The 18,785-nt window shown below is 38.4% G+C and overlaps 1 protein-coding gene across 5 annotated transcripts; it reads left to right on the top strand.

The window, feature by feature from the left end:
- Positions 1 to 1,396: 1,396 nt before the first annotated feature.
- On the top strand, positions 1,397 to 17,577 carry LOC103707082 (probable homogentisate phytyltransferase 1, chloroplastic). Of its 5 annotated transcripts, XR_005512490.1 has the most exons (13): positions 1,397 to 1,646; positions 3,064 to 3,341; positions 3,458 to 3,541; positions 3,620 to 3,697; positions 3,876 to 3,959; positions 5,892 to 5,981; positions 12,120 to 12,221; positions 12,353 to 12,448; positions 13,146 to 13,217; positions 13,297 to 13,392; positions 15,482 to 15,586; positions 15,866 to 15,961; positions 17,357 to 17,577. XR_005512490.1 is itself a non-coding variant. In XM_017842772.3 (12 exons), exons 1-12 carry the CDS (start codon positions 1,580 to 1,582, stop codon positions 15,905 to 15,907), a joined length of 1,191 nt encoding a protein of 396 aa, XP_017698261.2. In that variant the 5' UTR covers positions 1,397 to 1,579; the 3' UTR covers positions 15,908 to 16,277. The 5 variants fall into 5 exon arrangements, 4 of the variants coding, with proteins under 4 accessions (XP_017698261.2, XP_026660445.2, XP_026660446.2 ...); XM_017842772.3 differs by lacking the exon at positions 17,357 to 17,577 and having other exon boundaries at positions 3,623 to 3,697; positions 15,866 to 16,277; XM_026804644.2 differs by lacking the exon at positions 17,357 to 17,577 and having other exon boundaries at positions 15,866 to 16,277.
- Positions 17,578 to 18,785: the final 1,208 nt, after the last annotated feature.

The raw sequence follows: 18,785 nt of genomic DNA, 5'->3' as shown, positions 1-18,785 counted from the left end.
CTACAATCAATTAATTTTTTTTCCTCATTTTTCACTTTTTACCATTTAAATATTAACAAAATATAAATATTACAGTATGATATATTTTATAAATTTAATTGTAGATATAAAAATAACTTATCACATACCGAAATAAATTATAATGTTACTATGTCATGTAAGCATGTTACATGGCTGGCTGAAGATATTCTGTATCATGTTGAAATATTTTATTATGATAATGAATTTAATGCCACTATTTAAAAATCTTGGGATGGAGCGGTACTGGTGGCAGCGGCTGACCGGAGGAAGGAAGAGACGAAGAGTGAACAGGGCATCAGAGACTTTTGCATCCCAAGTCCCAACTTTCTACGGTGAGATTCCGGAATGTGTACCCGGCCAAACAAACAGGACATGTGCACGCTCGGTTCGTGCCGCGCGGTGTCCGTTTCTTCCGTGGACCCCACGTAGTCTCTTCCTGTTCCGCCATGTGTGCACAGTTGTGACGGACGGTGATTCCTGCGGCACCAAATCGGTGCTCCAGTTCGAGTGTGACCGATGGTCAAATCGCGATTACGTGATCGATCGTGTCACGTCACCGCTTTGCACGAAATTAACGAGTGAGCCCCGGTCCTTGTGGTCCCCGCGTATTCGTGGAAAGGGCGTGTGGTTTGAATTTGAAGTCCACCACCTTTTTCGGCTCCAGCACGGCACTTGAGGTTACACAGGAGATCCAAAAGATTTTGAAGATGTCAGAGCTGGTCGGAATTTAAAGCTATTTGGCATCTCAGGTTGGAGGAGAAAAATGTGGCCAACGAAAAAATAATGAAATATTTTTTATTTAATTAAATTTTTTTTTAAAAAAAAATAAAAAATTTATATTTTTATGAAAATATGATTCCTACATTTTATAGAAAAATATTTTTCATGAGAAATATAGAAAAATTACTTTTGCATCAAGTGGGAATCACTTTATCTTTATTTTTTTTCCAAAAAAACCCTTCAATATTAAAGAAGCATGAAACACCAAATTTTTATTAAGGATATAATAGAAATTATACATAATTTTTTCAGAAAAGTGGATGGTCAACCAAATATAAGCACTCTGAAATCTGTCACTTTTCTATGTTTGACCAAATATGTCAAAAGTACATTTCTAGACATTTTCTTCCTAAAAATTTTCTTACCAGAAATCATATTCGTAGAAGAAAAAATGCTTTCCGCGAACCAAACAAGCCCTCAATCACAAACAGATGGTTACAGATTTCTAAATTTATTAGTTTGGTGTAGTGTCTCTATCAATAATAAATAGATTGGAAAGCTAGCAAGTAGCGTCTCTATCCATGATAGATTGATTGGCGCTAATCAAACATGTACTAAGTTTGGTGCCCATCCATCACAATACGGTAGTGCCCTTAAAAAAAAAAAAAAAAGAAGCGTGAGGGTGCACGAGCGGAAAGCGTGATGGATGCACGAGCGGTAAGACTTGCTCAATCTGCTAGAAACTGAAATAGTAATTGAAACTGGAGGCAAGGGTTGAGAGCTTCCGGGCTCCCGCTAAGATCTGGTTCAATTTTTCTCCTTCAGTTCGCCGAGTTTTATGGATTCTCTTCTTCTCCGGCCCTTCTCCTTCCCTCCCCGGCTACGTTGTTTCTCGTCTCGGGGAGGTATGTGCTTCGAACTGAGGGATTGGAGGGAAAGAAGCGTTCTTTCTTGTATTTTTCAGAGGGAAATGCCTAAGTAGATTGGATAAAGGTGGGGGGGAGGGGGAGGGGAAGGGTTTACAGGGGAAACGAGGGGGAAAAGGAAGTAGATTCAATGTTTCACATATTTAGTGAACAGGGAGAAGCCGTTGGAGCGAGGAGGCTTTTCTAGGGTTTCGATTCGGAGGGCATCTGCCGTTTCTTTTGGAATAGCTCGAGATATGAAAACCCTCCAGCTAAAGAGAGGTTTTTTCCCCCTCTCCAGTATTCTTAAAGAAAAGAGAGCGGTTTCTAGGGAAATTGATATCGTATGACCTGATAGATATGAGTGTGTGATTAGTGGTAGGCATTTTATTATTATTTTTTGAATGTGTAGATAGATGATCGTAGAAAGCACATATAACTGTGAATCTATTCCATGCTGATGTGGACAATGTTTTGATCCGTCCGTTGAAGTGGAAAAACATCTTCGAGGTGTCATGAAATTGCACGTGTTAGTGACCAACAGCATGAAACAATAACACTTTTAAATCTAATCGCAATAAGATGTAATGAGGTTTCCCATGGTTGTATTTAGTCAATACCAATAGCTATTGCGCGGCCTTAATTTTTTTTTCCCCTTCAGTTAGCATCACGGATGGTAACATTTTCAATAATATTTCTTCTATCATCTATCTTATGCTTACTTTTCAACACCATATTCATATGATGGATGATACATTAGAATTTGGTGCATGAATTATTGACTCATTTCAGTCTTCTATTCTGTAAGATACTTGGAAGTTATAATTCCATAGAGACTTATTTTATAGGTGGTTATTGAGTTCCTCAGACCATGCAATAGGTAAAGGCTTCTTTTGTACTAAAACCCTAAAATTAAAAGAAACACGAAGTACTAAAAGTAAGCAGGGCAATCAATAGAACAGTAAGTACTAGATTGAACTGTTCACTGATTCTCTGACCTTTTTTGCTTTAATACTCCTAACATGCCTTACTTGCTTCTGCACTCCCCATCTACATTGCGCATATTTTTACTAGCTTCCATTTCAGGCAAAACAATGATGAAACAATATGCACGTAAGTACGCATGCAAAGTTAGAGTAGAACTGCAAACTGTTCTATGATGAATCCAAGGTACATTGATGTCGTAACATAACAATCTGATTGTTCAATGTCAGAGAATCGATGAAAAATTATAATATCATGTACCAACATCTTTTGCATGTGTAAATGAATCTGCCAGTCCTTGTTCCTTGATCTGCCTGTGGAAACTTGTTATCTTGAGCACAGTTTTAGGTTGTAAGAGATTATATGCATAACCCATTGGTTGATAATCTTATCAGTGAGTTGCTTAAACTGTCTCAGATTCTACATTTGACAGGGTGTTGCGTGCCAACCCAATATTCAATCAACCAAGCATGTAAGACCACATCGAGATGCAGAGTTGGAAGATCTCAAGGTCGCCTTGTCAGACAGACTCATGGAAAATCCACTTATCATGGGAGACTGCATGAGCGTAGTCCCATTAATGCGACATCAGGGCACTCAATAGGATCTGAGCCGCCCGAGGCATATGATTCTACAAACACATGGAAGTCAATACTAAGTTCATTCGACGCCTTCTACCGGTTTTCACGGCCCCACACAGTTATAGGAACGGTTAAGTCTTAATCTATAAACTATTGCATGACGCTCTATTTCATATCAGAATATTCTAATAAATTGACTTATAATCTGTAAATTTCATCTGTCTTTGGACTTGTCTATTTAAGCAGACAATAAGCATATTCTCGGTTTCTCTATTGGCTATCAAGGACCTATCTGATATTTCTCCATTGTTTGTTACTGGATTGTTGAAGGTAGCACTCTGTATAAGCTTTTAATTGAGACTTTTATGTGCTATGTTCATACTCTGAAGGTATTTCCCTTGTTCCTAGCAGGCAGTTGTGGCTGCACTTTTCATGAATGTTTACATTGTTGGACTAAATCAGCTATTTGACATAGAAATAGACAAGGTATTCCTTTGCAAACAGTTTTGGTGAACTCTTGGTCTTATATCTGTTGTGCAGCAACACATTCGGATCTCATTCTTTTAAGTTTAGCATCTACTGCATGTATCAAGAGTCATGTCATCCTAAACTTATCAAATTAACCTGGTGGAACTTTGAAATATGACCACTTTCATTCTTTCAGGTTAATAAGCCATATCTTCCGCTAGCATCTGGGGAATATTCTGTCACAACTGGCATTGCAATTGTTTCAGCTTTTGCTGTTATGGTAAGTTAGATCCTCATAATTGTCACCATGCTTCTGAATAATCCTTACTGCTTTGTCTATACTCTATAACCTGCAGGACAGCATGTGAACTTATATAAAGTGTTTTTAAGAGCTAGATGGATTACAATGACTCTGGATTATACAAATTTAGTGCCCTTGATAAGTCTTTCTGATCCACAATTTTCTTCTTACAGAAGAATGTTGGCATCCTGGATTCATTTGCTATTTTACCATTCCTTCATTACTTATTATTTATTTGCTTATTTATTATGAATGGATGTCAATCTAAATTAAACCCTGAACTTTTTTCAACTGGAACTGGTGTTGTCACTACGTTTTGAAGATGACCAAATCTTTTTCAAGGAGACAAGAATAGGGTGAATGTGGCATAGATAAAATGGAGGCCAACAGTAAGAGTGTGAGTGTTGATTAAAGGTCATGTTATACCCTTTAGTAGCTTATTCTTATTATCTTGTTTCTAGCATGTGAGTTGGAATCTAGGCTGGCGTGCATGCAAATGTCTTGTCATCACTTAGTTTTCTCTGTTGTTTACTGAGGCTAGCAAGGGGCGAGTCAGATGATACATCGTGATTATTCATGAGGGGCTTTCTGCTCATGCCAATTGGTCCTTGCTGGTGGCCAGGCTTGTAAGGTAGAATGTGCTTTGTTGCCAAGATATCCTTGTCACAATATAAACACAAAAACATGGGCCAGAATTAAACATGTTATAAGCTAGTTAGTTGCAAATCTATCACTAAAAAGTGGGCATTCTGTGGTTCTCAAAGAGTTTCTGTTTATATTTTTCTAGATATGCATCTGTTATAAGTAATGAAAATGGTCCCCTACTTGCTGATATGAAGTTATTTGGGCAAGATAATTCACTAAGGAGGTTTATGAACTGCAAGTGCCTGTCAGATCTGTCTCTAAAGTGGATGGCCATGTGCTGGTAATCACTGAACTTAGGAGCAAGTTAGAAACCTCTTCCATAAGGTTCCAAGTTTAGGTAAATTGGTCATTGTCTCAATGGCAACAATCCTTTGCCTAACAAGCAGAAGTTCCAAGTTTTAAGTCTGAAGTGGTGCTTCTCCAATTATTTGACCTGTGTAATGGTGATATGAATGGGTCTCCTCTCTTTCTCTCTCAAAAAATAGTGGGCAAGTGAAGGTCTTATTATGTTGACAAGCAATTTGGGCATGTTAGAAGTGCTATTTCTGGATTAACGAGCACTTATAATTTTACACCTTTTTGATTCACTTATTTCCTTTTATTTTCAGAAGTTTATCTGATTATTGTTATTTCAGGTTGCAGATTATTATAATTGACTTCTTGTTCCATGCCTTAGTCTTTTGTAGACATTTTGTAGCTGACTAGAAAACATGTTAGTCAACAGACAAACTTCAGTATTTTTTTCCAATACTGATATGCAGTTTTATTATAGTAGTCATTTACCAGGTGAATGAAGGGCTGAGCATTTGCCAGGAAAATTTAATTCATGTTTTTTTTCTTCACATAGTATCAAAGGCAGAATGGAAAATATGAATATATGTGGCTAGTCGTGCTTGCATATTTATATAGAGTTTATCATATGCTTTCTGCTTACTTTTAGTAAACCATAAAAGAAATTAACTCATTCTGATGTAAAATATACAACTTGTTTACCTTAAAAAAAATATACAAATAGTTATCTTTAGCTATATAATGATATTAGTTCATGAGGTCTTTTTTATGATATTAGAGTTTTAGCTATAACAGCTACTAAATCCTTCTATCCACAATTAATTATAGTTTTTCCATGTACAAATTTATATCACGTATTGATCACGATAACAAATTTACAAAATTTACAAGTTGTACTGCACTATTCAATACTTCATTTGATGCCATGCCTTTAAAGATGCAGATAGTATGCTAATCCCTAATATTATGTTACAGAGCTTTTGTGTTGGATGGGTCGTAGGCTCGTGGCCATTATTTTGGGCTCTTTTCATCAGTTTTATCCTTGGAACTGCATACTCCATCAATGTGAGTTTACTTTCGTTTAACAATTTCTCTGTCCATTTCCTTCAGTAGCAATCAATGGTCATTAGCGGTTGAATTGTAACATACTGTGATGCATTTGACCTGATGAATATTGTGCCAATGGAATCTTTGAGTACTATTTGGAATTCTGTGCTTGTGGCTTACCTTGTCATCAATCATGGAGTAAGAAGCAGATAAAAGATATTTTCTTTTTTAAGGAAGCATTTGACTTCTTGCTTCTGCTATGTATCCTGATCAGACAAAAATACAGCATTGTAGTGAACTTAATACGAGAGGAAAAGATTAAAAAAATACATAAGAAGAAATAGAAGTTGGCAGGCTGAAATTTTATTTAGCTTCAAGATGTAACTAAATTGAAGTTATGATATACTACATTTCTACTTATAAAGCTCCCCTTCTTTCTGGCTATGGACATGGTGGTCAAACTAGGTAACTTGAGTCCAAAATGGTACCCTCTTGACTTACAAAATAATCACTGTTATGGTTTAACGTTCATTCAGATTAGCACTATAGCCAAACACACCTGAAACCCTATACTGCAATTCTAATGAGTGCAGAGCTCCATCAATTCAACCTTTAAATAAAGCAAGGCTTCTAACAAGATTTCTGGCCAGAATAGGGCTCAGGAGTATTGCAAGAACATTCCACAGGCATTTCTTAGAATAGCTGGCCACTAATCATTCCCTTACCAATCTTAATCCATATTCGACTAATATAAAATGGTCAACAATAATTAAAAAACTGCTTATTTGATTTGACTTCTATCTGAAACTTTCTCAAAGCTAAAAGAATGTGTGCATTTCTAACTAAAGTCGACTAAAGACTTGTATTCATACAAAAGAGTCCTCTAAGGACCCAAACCTTAAAATTTCAATCAAAGGCCTCATTTAGAAATCCTTTATGGTCAACTTGTATCTATTAAGAAGTTGATAGAGTATTCCTTGTTACAAACAGGTCAAGCAAGTCAGATGTTAGGGCGGAATTATTACACATGCTAGGCCAGTGCAAAGCTAAGTTATTAGGTTTACATTATTGGTTGAATGCATGGTTTGCTGAACCACCCCATACCGGCCGGTTCAGGCCGTATCGGATCGGTCCGGCCAGCAACCGGTACGGCGGAGCCGTGGAAACCGGGACGGGCCGGTTCTGTGCCGGAGACGAAGAAGATGAAGAGGAGAGAGCGCGGGAAAGAGGGAGAGGGAGGAGACCTGTGGCTGCCATCGGAGAGCCGCGGAGGGGCGGCGGAGCCCGCGGGGGGGGGGGGGCTGCGGAGGCCGAAGCCGCAGCCGCATCCTCTGCTTCTTTTGAAGCAGGGGGCACGACGGAGGCCGAAGCTGTGGCCGCATCCTTTGTTTCGACCGCGACTTTTTAATTTCGAAATTTTAAGTGAAGTCAGCCGCATCCATTGCCGACTTTCCTTAAAAATTTTTAAATTTTTTAATTCGGAGATTTTTAAGTGAAGTCGGCACCCGAGAAGTCGGCACGCGAGAAGTCGGCACCCGATTTGCCGACTTCACTTAAAATCCCCAAATTAAAAAGCCGAGCTGCATCCCGTGTTTCGAAAGAAATAGGGACGCGGCCTCGGCCTCTGCCGTGCCCTCGCAGGTTCCCTCGCCTCCCCGTGGGCTCCACTGCCCCCCTTGGCCTCCACTGCCCCTCCGTGACTCTCCGATGACGACCACAGGTCTCCTCCCTCCCTCTCTTCCTTGCGCTCTCTCTCATTCTCTTCTTCTCCGGCTCCGGCGGAGGAGAGCTGGCCGATTCGTACCAGCTGGTTCCGGTACGAACCGGAACCGTATCGGTTTGGTAGGCAGCCGGTACGAACCGGAACCGTGGTAGGCGATCGGTACGTCTAGCTGTATTGGTATGGCGAACCTTGGTTGAATGACTATCTGAGCTGGCCAAGTTTTTTTAATTTTTCTGAAAGACATTTGGTTGGCCCACCAATTGACTTTCCTATGCATCAATAAAATGGGAAAAGTTTCAACTCTTTTCACAAAGTTTTGTAAGGAGTACAAAGATTAAACTTTTGAGGCCATGTTTGGTACGGGTTATAACCATGGAATAACCCCTTATTCGGTGGTATTCCTACCAAATTTTAAATTGGGGGCTTGGACTAGGCTTATACCTTGATAGGGGATAAACCCCTCTTACATGGCATAACCCTATTTCTTTGGTTTGGGGGGGCGACTATTCCTCCAGTTTTGGGGCCTTCTTATTCCTCCGGGTTACCCTTTTGTTCCTCTCTCTTTCAATCGCCCTTCCCAAAATCCTCCCTCTTGCCCTACACTGGTGCTCTTCCTTCACTAGATCCAAGGCCTCTTTGGGTCTATTCCAGTTACCAGTGACTCACTTTGGCTACTAATGACCTGATCGACTCCTCCAATCGACTTCTGGGGGTTCCTTCTAGGAGATCGGTAGTGGAATGGCTCTTCAGCACTAAAACAATCTTCCTCCTCTTCTGTCTGCTGCTCGACACGCCACTGGACTATAGGGGATAGCATCGAGGAGCGTTGAACCTGCTTCATACTTGGTTACCGTTGTTTTGCTCTTCATTTCCTCCATTGCCTAGGTATGTCTCTTGATGCTGATGAGTTGCTCAAACTGTGTTTTCTAATGGATGTTGACGGATGATGGAAAGATTGGATTGATTTTTTCATGTTCCTTGTTCCTCTATTGATGGAACTGCTGTGATTTATTGAAGGGATGATGGCACCATTCTCTTCCCACAACATGCTCGATAAAATTCCTATGAGGGATATGGATGGAAGATGCTTGATGATGGATTGGTTTTTTCATGTTTTTTACCCATTTAGATGGATCTGCATCATGATTTAACATACTTTAGATTAATTTTTAGCCAGCTTGTTCCATGCATGTGGTGGTGGTTCTTGGTTGTTCCATGCATGCGACTTTGTATCATGCTTATTTTGATGTAAGTTGAGTAAGTGGAGTATATTTTGATATATAGGCTGATGTGGGAAGACATATGATTATATATCATGCTTATAGGACAATTTTGTCCAGAACAAAACAAAATCAACTCCTAGGGGCTGGGGCACTGTGCAGTGAATTGGAATTCATGTGGAGGGCATACCACATTTTTTTTGGTTTGATAGGGCATACCACATTTCAAGTACATCCACACTTAGCCATTTCTAAACAAATAGTATATGGGCAATTGTGTTTGTAAAATATTTTACTAGTTCATTAGGGGTGGGCTGGGTGGGGTGACGTGGGGGCTTGCTGGCTGGTGGTTGCACCCAAATTCAACTACACCTATTATATGTCTTCATTTTTTCACAAGTGGAGGAAGGGCAGTTTTATCTAAATTCACAAATTTTCTGTTCCATGGAATAGTCTTGTCCCTCCAAATTTATCTGGATAACTTTCCCTTTTTCCGTCCAAATTCATTCAGTGAACAAATGCTACTTGAATGAGCACATTCACTTAAACAAGGAGTTTATTCCTTTTTTGTTGAATTTTTAGATACACTTAGTCCTCAACATGTTATAATATTTACGAGCGAGTGAATTGGAACTTACTGTCTTATTGTGGTAGGGTTATGCATGTGAGGGCCCGGTCTATTGACCTGCCTGCACTTGACCTAGGCTTGTGGACTGGCCCGAAGAGGCCAGGCCTAAGGCCATTGTGCCCTGTGGCACGATGCAAACAGAGAAGAAGACTCTTCCTCCGATTTCGGCGAAAATCGCAGACTTGCAGGGCAAATTTGAGTTCATCTAGAACTTGGAGACTGTCTATTTAATCTCCCTCCTCCTTTGAGTTCCACCATTAGAATCACCAAAGATCGCCGCCGATTCCAAGCCTTCTTCTCCGAGTCTCCTTGATTCGACGCCGGAAAGAGCCGCCGGAAAGCCTCGTCGAACCGAGGTATGAGTTCTTCATCTCCTCCTCTTTCTTCCTTGGTGTCTTGGCCTTTGTTTCCTTGGATTAGAGGCGGCAAATTGCCGGACTAACTTCCGGCACAGGGGAGCCCTGTTTTGGCTCCCTTCCTAGTTCCCCGTCGTCGGCCGCCGAGTTTGGTCGAGCTTTGCCGCTGTCTAGGACCCATGTGATCTTGTGATTGTGGGTGAGGGAAACAACTATGGTAAAGGTTGATGAAGGGGTTGATCATGATGGTTTCTTTTTCTCCTGTTCTTTGGCCGACCACCGTCGCTGGTGGTGCCGCGGACGAAGGGCCGCCCATGGCCATCGTCGCCGAGGGTTGGGCCGTCTTGATGGCTGTCACCGTTTGATCCGGGAAGAGAGGGAGAGATTGGTTCTCCCTTGTTTTGGGAAAGAAGGGAACCTCCTTTCTCTCTCTCTCTCTCTCCTCTCTACTTTTCCTCTTTAGAAGATTTATGGATTTCAGTATAGGGTCATGTCGACCCGATTTACGAATTCGAGTTGATCTCTGAAATGAGTTCCTAAATTTCTTTGGTGCCCGGACCGTTTATTGGACCAATCACCTTGGCCCCATTAAGTGTTCCTGGAATCCACTGATGATAAACCCTATCGAACGACCTTAGCCCTAATCGAGTCCATACCCTATGATTCATTGATTGAGCTGCTTAGACCTGACCTGCCTAGAGCCGTTGAACATTGTCACCTGATCAACCGTCTTTTTTTTATTATTTTAATTCGAATAGAAATTAATCTTCCTTTTAATATTTTTAAATAGGTCTAGTGGAGTAGCCTAGCGATGTCTAACAGTCTAAGACCAAAGAGGTAAGTGGATCTTACACTTCTTACTTTTCAAATTATTATGTTTTTGGTGCATAAAATTTGCTTGAAAAAATATTATGCTTTTCTTAAAATTATGGATCGACGCATGTGTTATGAAAATCGTGCTTTATTATTAAAAATAGTTTTTATGAATGTTTTGATGAAAATAGTTTTGTTATGAAATATGAATTTGATCATGCCATTTAGTGTTTTTCATCTATTTATATGTATGTTTTAAGAAAAAGATATAAGTTTTCTAAAGGCTCTCAGATAGCTATATATGATTTCTAATATTGAAAAAATTGACACTCTAGAGCTAACATCCAACGAAAATGGCCCTCTGCCAACGAGTTAAAGTTGGTAACAAATATGAACTATAATATCTTTGTCGATTACGTACACAGGCCCTATCACGGATATAAAGTGACTGTAGCACGAATATCTTTGACCAATGTTTTGAACTATGATATGTCTAAATGACAGAAAAATGATTTGTGTATTTATTTGTAAAATAAATTTGGAATCATACTTATGAAATATGAATGATTTATGCATGCATGATTGGCTTTTTGACTTGTTTTAATATACTATTATTATCAAATGCTTTATTTTGTAGTATATATTATTTTTCTTAAATGATGCATTGGCATGGAAAAATTTATGCTTGATCCTATAAGGTAGTAAAAGATTTAATTATCGAGATGTGTTGCTCATATACCTCTATTTTTATTTTTCTCTCTCCAGACGAAAAGGTTGATAGGAACGAAGGATGGTCCAGGCTTGGAGTTTGTGCTAACAAGCCTGGCAATTTTGTAGAAAAAATTTAATATTTTAAATTGACTATGAATTTGTAGTCAATGATTTTTCTGAACATTGAGAATTATGGGTGTGGTATTTATGTTTGGATTTAGATGTTCTGAACCAATATTGGTTGCATTTAATGGATAATGAAATTGGATTTCTATTTATTTTATATATTTGGGATGGATTTGAAAGCTAAATATAATGTTGGCTTCGTGTTATCATAGGTTGTTCCCCTTAGCAGTACGGCCATGTCATGCTTCGGATCTGGGTTGGGACTGTGCAAATCTTTAGATTAAATTTGATATGTGTATGCTTCATTCTAATAGCTCTGTTGCACATGGAAGTGCAATTTGAATATGATTAGTTCATATGCCAATGTGGCTTTTTCTCTACAAGTTATTAGTTGAATCTACTGATAATCTTTGGCCTTGTTCATATGGTTTTGAAATGGTATAATTATGTTAGGGCTCATCCCAGCTTGCTTGTACGCACTCATAGACACAATATTTATAAAAAATGTACAAAAAATGCACAAAAAAGCATTAATATTGGGTTGATAACTTGATGGTTGTGGAATGTTGTTTGTTACAGATACCCTTTTTGAGATGGAAGAGATTTGCAGTCGTTGCGGCATTCTGCATCCTGGCTGTGCGTGCTGTGATTGTTCAACTGGCATTTTTCCTGCACATGCAGGTAGGTTTATAATGACAGCATGGCACACCGCTTGATTAGCCACTGTATACATTGCACACATTTATCTTTCTTATGTTGGTAGCATAACAAATTTATATAATCTATATTTGTTTTCTTGATAAATCTTGCAGACTTTTGTTTTCAATAGGCCAGCCAACTTTTCAAGGCCGCTGATATTTGCAACTGCTTTCATGAGCTTCTTCTCTGTTGTTATAGCATTGTTCAAGGTACTTCCTTAAAATTTCCAATGTAATTAATTAATCCGGGGACTTGGAAAGATATTTCAAGGTTTTACATTATGCAGATTCAAGAAAATTTAAGTTGGTGTTGTTAGAAATAAGATGTGCCTGACATTAAATTCTTGTATGTTATGGAAGCATGCCATGCAATATGTGGCGGTTCACTAATCGTTTAATGGTCAATGAACGTGTGTAGTCGTATCTCTGATTCTCTGTGCATTTGAGTATTCTCAATCCATTAAATATAGCTTTAGTGGGTAAACTACAATTAGAAATTTTGAAGATATTATAAGTGAAGTAATTGAAAGGCAATAAAACTTTTGCAAGCATTACTTGTAAGATCATTCCATCAGCCATGTAGATTATTAGTCTGATATATAGTCTCTCCTTCTGCATGTAAGTTTGGAAAAGGAAACAAACAAAGAAAGAAACAGTTGATATAATAATGTTAAAACAGATAAATGATTGTAATGTTTTAGGTGTTAGATGTGCTATACATTTCTTGAATTCTTTATATTATGATGAGCCCAGCAGTACTCTATTATGGACAAATATTCGGCTCTTTCCCTCCATATGGGATATGCATTTATTGAGTGATGTTGGTTATGGACAAATTTGAGTCTTTTAGCAATTATATAGTAGAGAAATCCTGCATATCTGGAGCATAACAGTGATTATCATGCAGGATATACCTGATATTGATGGTGACCGGATATTTGGCATTCAGTCCTTCAGTGTACGTCTGGGTCAAATGCGGGTCAGTATAAAGAAAGGGTTTAAACTACTGCTGTGATGTTGGTGAATTATAGTTTGTTGATCACATTGTCTCTGAGCAGGTATTTTGGATTTGTGTATATCTCCTTGAGATGGCTTACAGTGTCGCCATGGTGATTGGAGCCACTTCTTCCTGCCTTTGGAGCAAATTTGTTACTGTATGTTACCAACTTTTCTGTTTTATTTTTCGTAATGGTTTCAGCTTGTATACTGTTTATGTAGTTGATCTTAGTGATGCTTATCTCTGATCAACATGCCATCATTCTTTCTGGTCTTCGATAATTTTTTTCTTTCAGAATATTGGACTCATATTTATTTATGTTCTATATCAGAGACCAATAAATCATTTCTCTTTATATTTTTGAAAGGGAAAAAAGGTTCATATGTTAACAAGGACGTTATCATTTGGATATTGCATTGGAATGTGATAATTGACTGATGCATACCTACATGCATGCATGCATTTGAGTATATAGACTCCTTTCATTGGTGAGTAGATGTTTTCCCGGTTTCAGAGTGGAATGTGGTATTCAATACATGTAATTTGCTTTTGTGATGCAGTGAACCATAAGCATAACCAACAACCCTTATCCAAAACAAATTGGTATCGGCCCTCCCATAATGCTGTTCTGATGTATAAACATCCCACACCATTTTCAATGTAGGACCCTAGAGGTATAGGACTGCATATGTACAGTGGTGGACCTTGAATTTAATGATTTAAGGATTTAATTTGGACTTCAGAATTTGCTTTCTCGAAGCAGAAATCTGTATAGATGGGAACTGGCACGAGACTGGGGAGGGAAGAGGAAAATAATGGATCTTTCCACCGATTCTAGGGTTAGTAAACAGTGATAAGAAACAGGTTTTAGGGTTTTAGGAATAATAAAAAGGCAAATAAATTGTTGCGTAAACCGTCATGTCTTATCTGGCAGGTTTCTGCAATTATCAGTTGATTTTCAGTGACTCTGGTAAAGATAAATTGAGGGCAAGGCTAAGAAAATTTTCCAAGGTTCACAATGAATGACAAGGCTTCTAGGTCTCAAGGAATCAAAGTAGCGCCTAACACTTGCATTACAGATTTAAGCCTGTTATTGGCTAAGAAAATACAAAAGGATAGCAGAAAGAATGGTACAATGGTATCGAGAGGAATTAGATCAGAGGGAAAAAGAAGAAATAAAGAGAGTGAATAAGGGAATAGAAGGAATAGCCAAACCTTGGTATATTATTTCTTTCAATCAGATCAACTCAAAGAAGAAAGAAAAAAAAATCAACCTTCATCATCACAACTTTAATACCTAACAACATCTAATCTTGTCCTTTGAATAAAAGTAAGGGGGAAAAATCACTAAAAGATGCAGTGGACCCTACTATTTATTGCTAAATTGCCTCAAGGGTTTCCTGCTGAAGTACCATGAATAGTACTTATTACATTAATGCTGTATGACTTGACACCAATGATTCTGTAAACATGACTATACTCTTCCTGGAAATGTGGATGCCGAATCTTTAAACTAGTGAAAGTATGGGCCACACTACTATGGAAATTGGAGCTCTGATGCATTCTGATCTTGTGCCCATGACTGAGATATGAACACAAAGAATGGTTCCCCATCAATATTTCTTGTAAAATTAATTAGGTAAGCCTTTTCTTTTAATCTATTCTCAAGGGGAAATTAATTATCAGAATTGGTTTGACTGCCATCTAACAATGAAGGCCTGCCCATGTTCTGCTTTAGCCCCTGCTGTGCATTCTATATGCACTTCTGCCTTCTTTTATTTGTGCTTCTTTTATGCACTCATTTTATACACTTATCTCTTGTTTCATACGCATTCATACTAGTCAGGGACTAAAATTTGAATGACCATCAAAACTAGGGATTAGGAAAATAAACTTTTTGGCCAACAGGCCCTGACCACTTGCCAAATGGCTGGGAAATCAGGAACCAAAAGTTAAAGTTGCCCCATGTGGCTGGAACATAACTCCGTATCTTGAGGTAACTGTGAAAGTTGTGAAGATTGTTCATGTTTTTCTGACTCAGTCAGCACTATGGTTAACATAGAATCTTGCTCACAATGATTTAATAATTTCATGCTCTATATAAGCTGGTTATTTTCATTGTTACTAACTTCAGTGATGATGCTGGGTATTGTTGTATTCTATATCTTGTTGAAACCATGAAAGAGGCTAACCGATTGAATTGTCTATTTGATTTAGTAAGAATGGTACTTTCCTGACTTATGCAGGTTTTGGGCCATGCAATCCTTGCTTCAGTCCTCTGGAATCGTGCTAGATCTCTTGACTTGATGAGTAAAGCTGCAATAACATCTTTTTACATGTTTGTTTGGAAGGTGACTTACTGAGCTTCCCTAATGACCAACATTCTAGGATATATCAGATTTTTAGACTTGTTTCTCTGACTTGACTAATTTAAACTAAGGCTTCGTTCCTGCATGTGCTAATGCAATTTTTTGCCTGACTGATCAAGCAAATTATATAAAAAAAAAGGTTGGATGTGTCATTTTTGTTTCAATCTACGGTCTGTGAAGCAGGATATGGCTTTATAAGCTTATAAACCAAAAGGGAAATGGATATGCTGTTTTCTTATCTTCTTTTTTGTTTATTTGCAGCTCTTTTATGCTGAATACTTGCTCATTCCACTAGTGAGGTGAAAATGAAAGACTGAAGTTGGCACGTAAGCAGGATCAGCTTTTTATGAATCCAAGGTTCTCAGTTGCCCAAGTTCTCCATGTCTTTATCTACTTATATTGTGGCCTTAGCAATAACCAGCAGCCTGTTCTTTGTTTATATTCTTCCGTTCCATCATGCCAAATTCAATCTAGCGAGTTGTCCATCTACGTGGATAAGATTTCAGAGTATAGATGTATGGCTGTTTCTTGTTAATTTCACGAGGCAGGAGCAATTCTTACCAAACTTGTTATCAAAATTCAAGTCATTGTGATGATATCAAAGTTTTATTTGTGTTGATTTGACTCATTAAGAAAATAGAGAATGAATGTTCCCTTGATGGATTCCTATTTACTTGCAGTTTAGTTGATTTGAAATCACTGTGTATTACTGTGCCACTTTTCTCTTCCATTAGCAGAAAACGATGACAACAACAATAACAACATATCTTGATATCTTCTTTTACCGAGCACAGTCATTCTCTTCCACTCTAGAATGCACATGTATTCCATCATTTCATTTGTTTTGGCATGGTGGTGTGGTTCTGCAACTTTTTCTAGTTGAACTTAATGGACCGGTAATATCTCTTGTATATGCTGGCTCTCTTCCTTTTGTTGATTTTATTATCACGTTGGTCTGTCTGTTTGTGCTGCAACTTCTTCTAGTTGAATTTACTGGACCTGTAATATCTCTAGTATATGCTTGCTTTTCTTTCTTTCATTGATTTTAGTATCACGTTCTGTTTGTGGTGCAACTTTTTCTAGTTGAAATGGACCTGTAATATCTCTAGTATCTGCAGGCTTTTCTTCCTTTCACTAATTTTAGTATCACGTTTGCTGTTTGTTTATAGCTCCAAGTTAAATCACACTGCTCCTCCACTCCTCTTCTGCATTATCTCCACCTCCAATCACGTTGTGCAATCATGACATCCTACATGTAGGAAGCTGCTACTGGACCTCCATTCTTTGTTCTCATGTTAGTTTCTTAGCCCTCCATAGGACACTGTGCTCTCACTAGAGTGGCGATTGGGCAGGTTATCCTTTACTGTCAAGACCAAATGGATGGACTTGAAAAGACACCAACACATCAACAGGTCATACCTATGAACCTAGGTCAATTGGCAAATCATCTAAACCAACCCAGAGGAGGTGGAAAAGGAAAGGAGAGCGGGGAGAAGTGGGGGAGAGAGTGATGGGGATAGGAGAGGGAGTAATAAAGGAGGTTGGGGTTAGTGTAGCTGATGAGCCAAGCCGAGATGAGCAGTAAGCTCCCTGGCTCGGCAGGTCATATGGAGGGGGTATTCCAACTCAAACCAGCCTTGACAATGGATGTTGGAGCTTCTTCTTCTTATCTGTGCCCAGCCTGAGCTTCTATTTATTTTTTGCGAGAGCAAAGTGTACACTCCTGACTACTTTTATGAATTCATGCTGTAGGTGAAGTTTGAGCTTGGCTGGTTTCCTGGCTGAATGAGCTCAATCGAGCCTGTTATCGAGCTGAGTCCGAGCCGTCGATGCTCTGATGGGTTTATTTGCAAAGCGGAGTCAGGGAAGAGAAATGCAGGCAGATCATTTAGGGTTAGAGTCAGTTATGTGTATGTAATTAGAATGTAATGTTTAATAGTTGTGATAACCTAATGACTTGAATTCTTGAATTTAACCTACTGAATCTATTTGTGGGTCAAGCTTGTCTGATCCATACTTAACTGGTCAAGAATCAGCTCAGCTCTGGCAGGCTAGGTCGGGTAGGTACCATCGGGTGGTGTAAGGTAATTGTTTTGCTAGGGTAGTGCCTTGAGAGGGTTAGGGCAGATCTAACATCTTGATAAGATTTCAAGGTTTTCGGGTAGTTATTCTGAAGAAAATTGGTAATGGGTAACTGGTCTAGCATCTTGATAAAATTCCAAGGTTTTTGGGTAGTTATTCGAAAGAAAATTGGTAATGGATAAGTGGTCTTTTTCTCCACAAGGATAACAGAAAGTCCTGCTGAAAGGGGTGAGGGCAGGATTCTCTTTTTCCTCAGAGAGGAGGCAAGGGCAGGATTGGAGGTTAGTCATTTTAACTAGGTCACCATTATCAACATGCGGTCACCCTTAAGGAGTAACTAGTCCCTGACCTAATATTTAGGTACCCTAGGTCTTAATTAAATTGAATCCTCGGGAGTAGTTTTGAAGAAACAAAAGAAATTATGAATTCATTTTAGCAGGCAACATTGGATACTTGGGAATAGTGACATTTTTCCCTCAAAAAGAAACTTCCTAATGGTTAATCCATAGACAGTAACAATAAAGAAGTTGAGGAATATTACTTAAAATATATAAAAGAGATAAACGTTTACGCACTGTAAAGAATATAGTATGCATATATAGGTTCTAAATCTTGCAACTGTTTAACAGTTAATGCCACAAAAAAAATAACCAGAAAATTTCAATTTGACTTATAAATTTTCATCTGATTCTTAAATTCCCATGCAAGGTAAGATTTTTCATATCAATTGGTAATCAAAATCATCCTAAAACTGCAAAAGTCAGATTTCAATAAAACTCCTTGTATTTTTCAGAGAAAATTAGGCCAAGGTGTGATAACTTTCATTTAGTAAAATTCCCAAAACTATTTCAAAGCACAACACCTAGGACTACCAAACATTCTTAATCCATCCAGTAGCCAAAGCAGGAAAATAAACCCATTCAAAATAGGACTTCAAAGCCACACCGACAAAAACACTCAAGAACTTCAACCTAGTAATTGCTATAAACCTAAAACAAATTCCCTAACTTATTTATAATGTTATCCATACTGTGTGGCTAATTGTTTATAGTTTTATCCGAACTGTGGCTCACGAAGTTCAGTTTCCTTTCTCATCTCT

This window comes from Phoenix dactylifera, chromosome 7 (assembly GCF_009389715.1).
Source record: "Phoenix dactylifera cultivar Barhee BC4 chromosome 7, palm_55x_up_171113_PBpolish2nd_filt_p, whole genome shotgun sequence".
Classification (NCBI taxonomy): Eukaryota; Viridiplantae; Streptophyta; class Magnoliopsida; order Arecales; family Arecaceae; genus Phoenix; species Phoenix dactylifera.
This window is presented reverse-complemented; position numbering and strand designations above follow the sequence as displayed.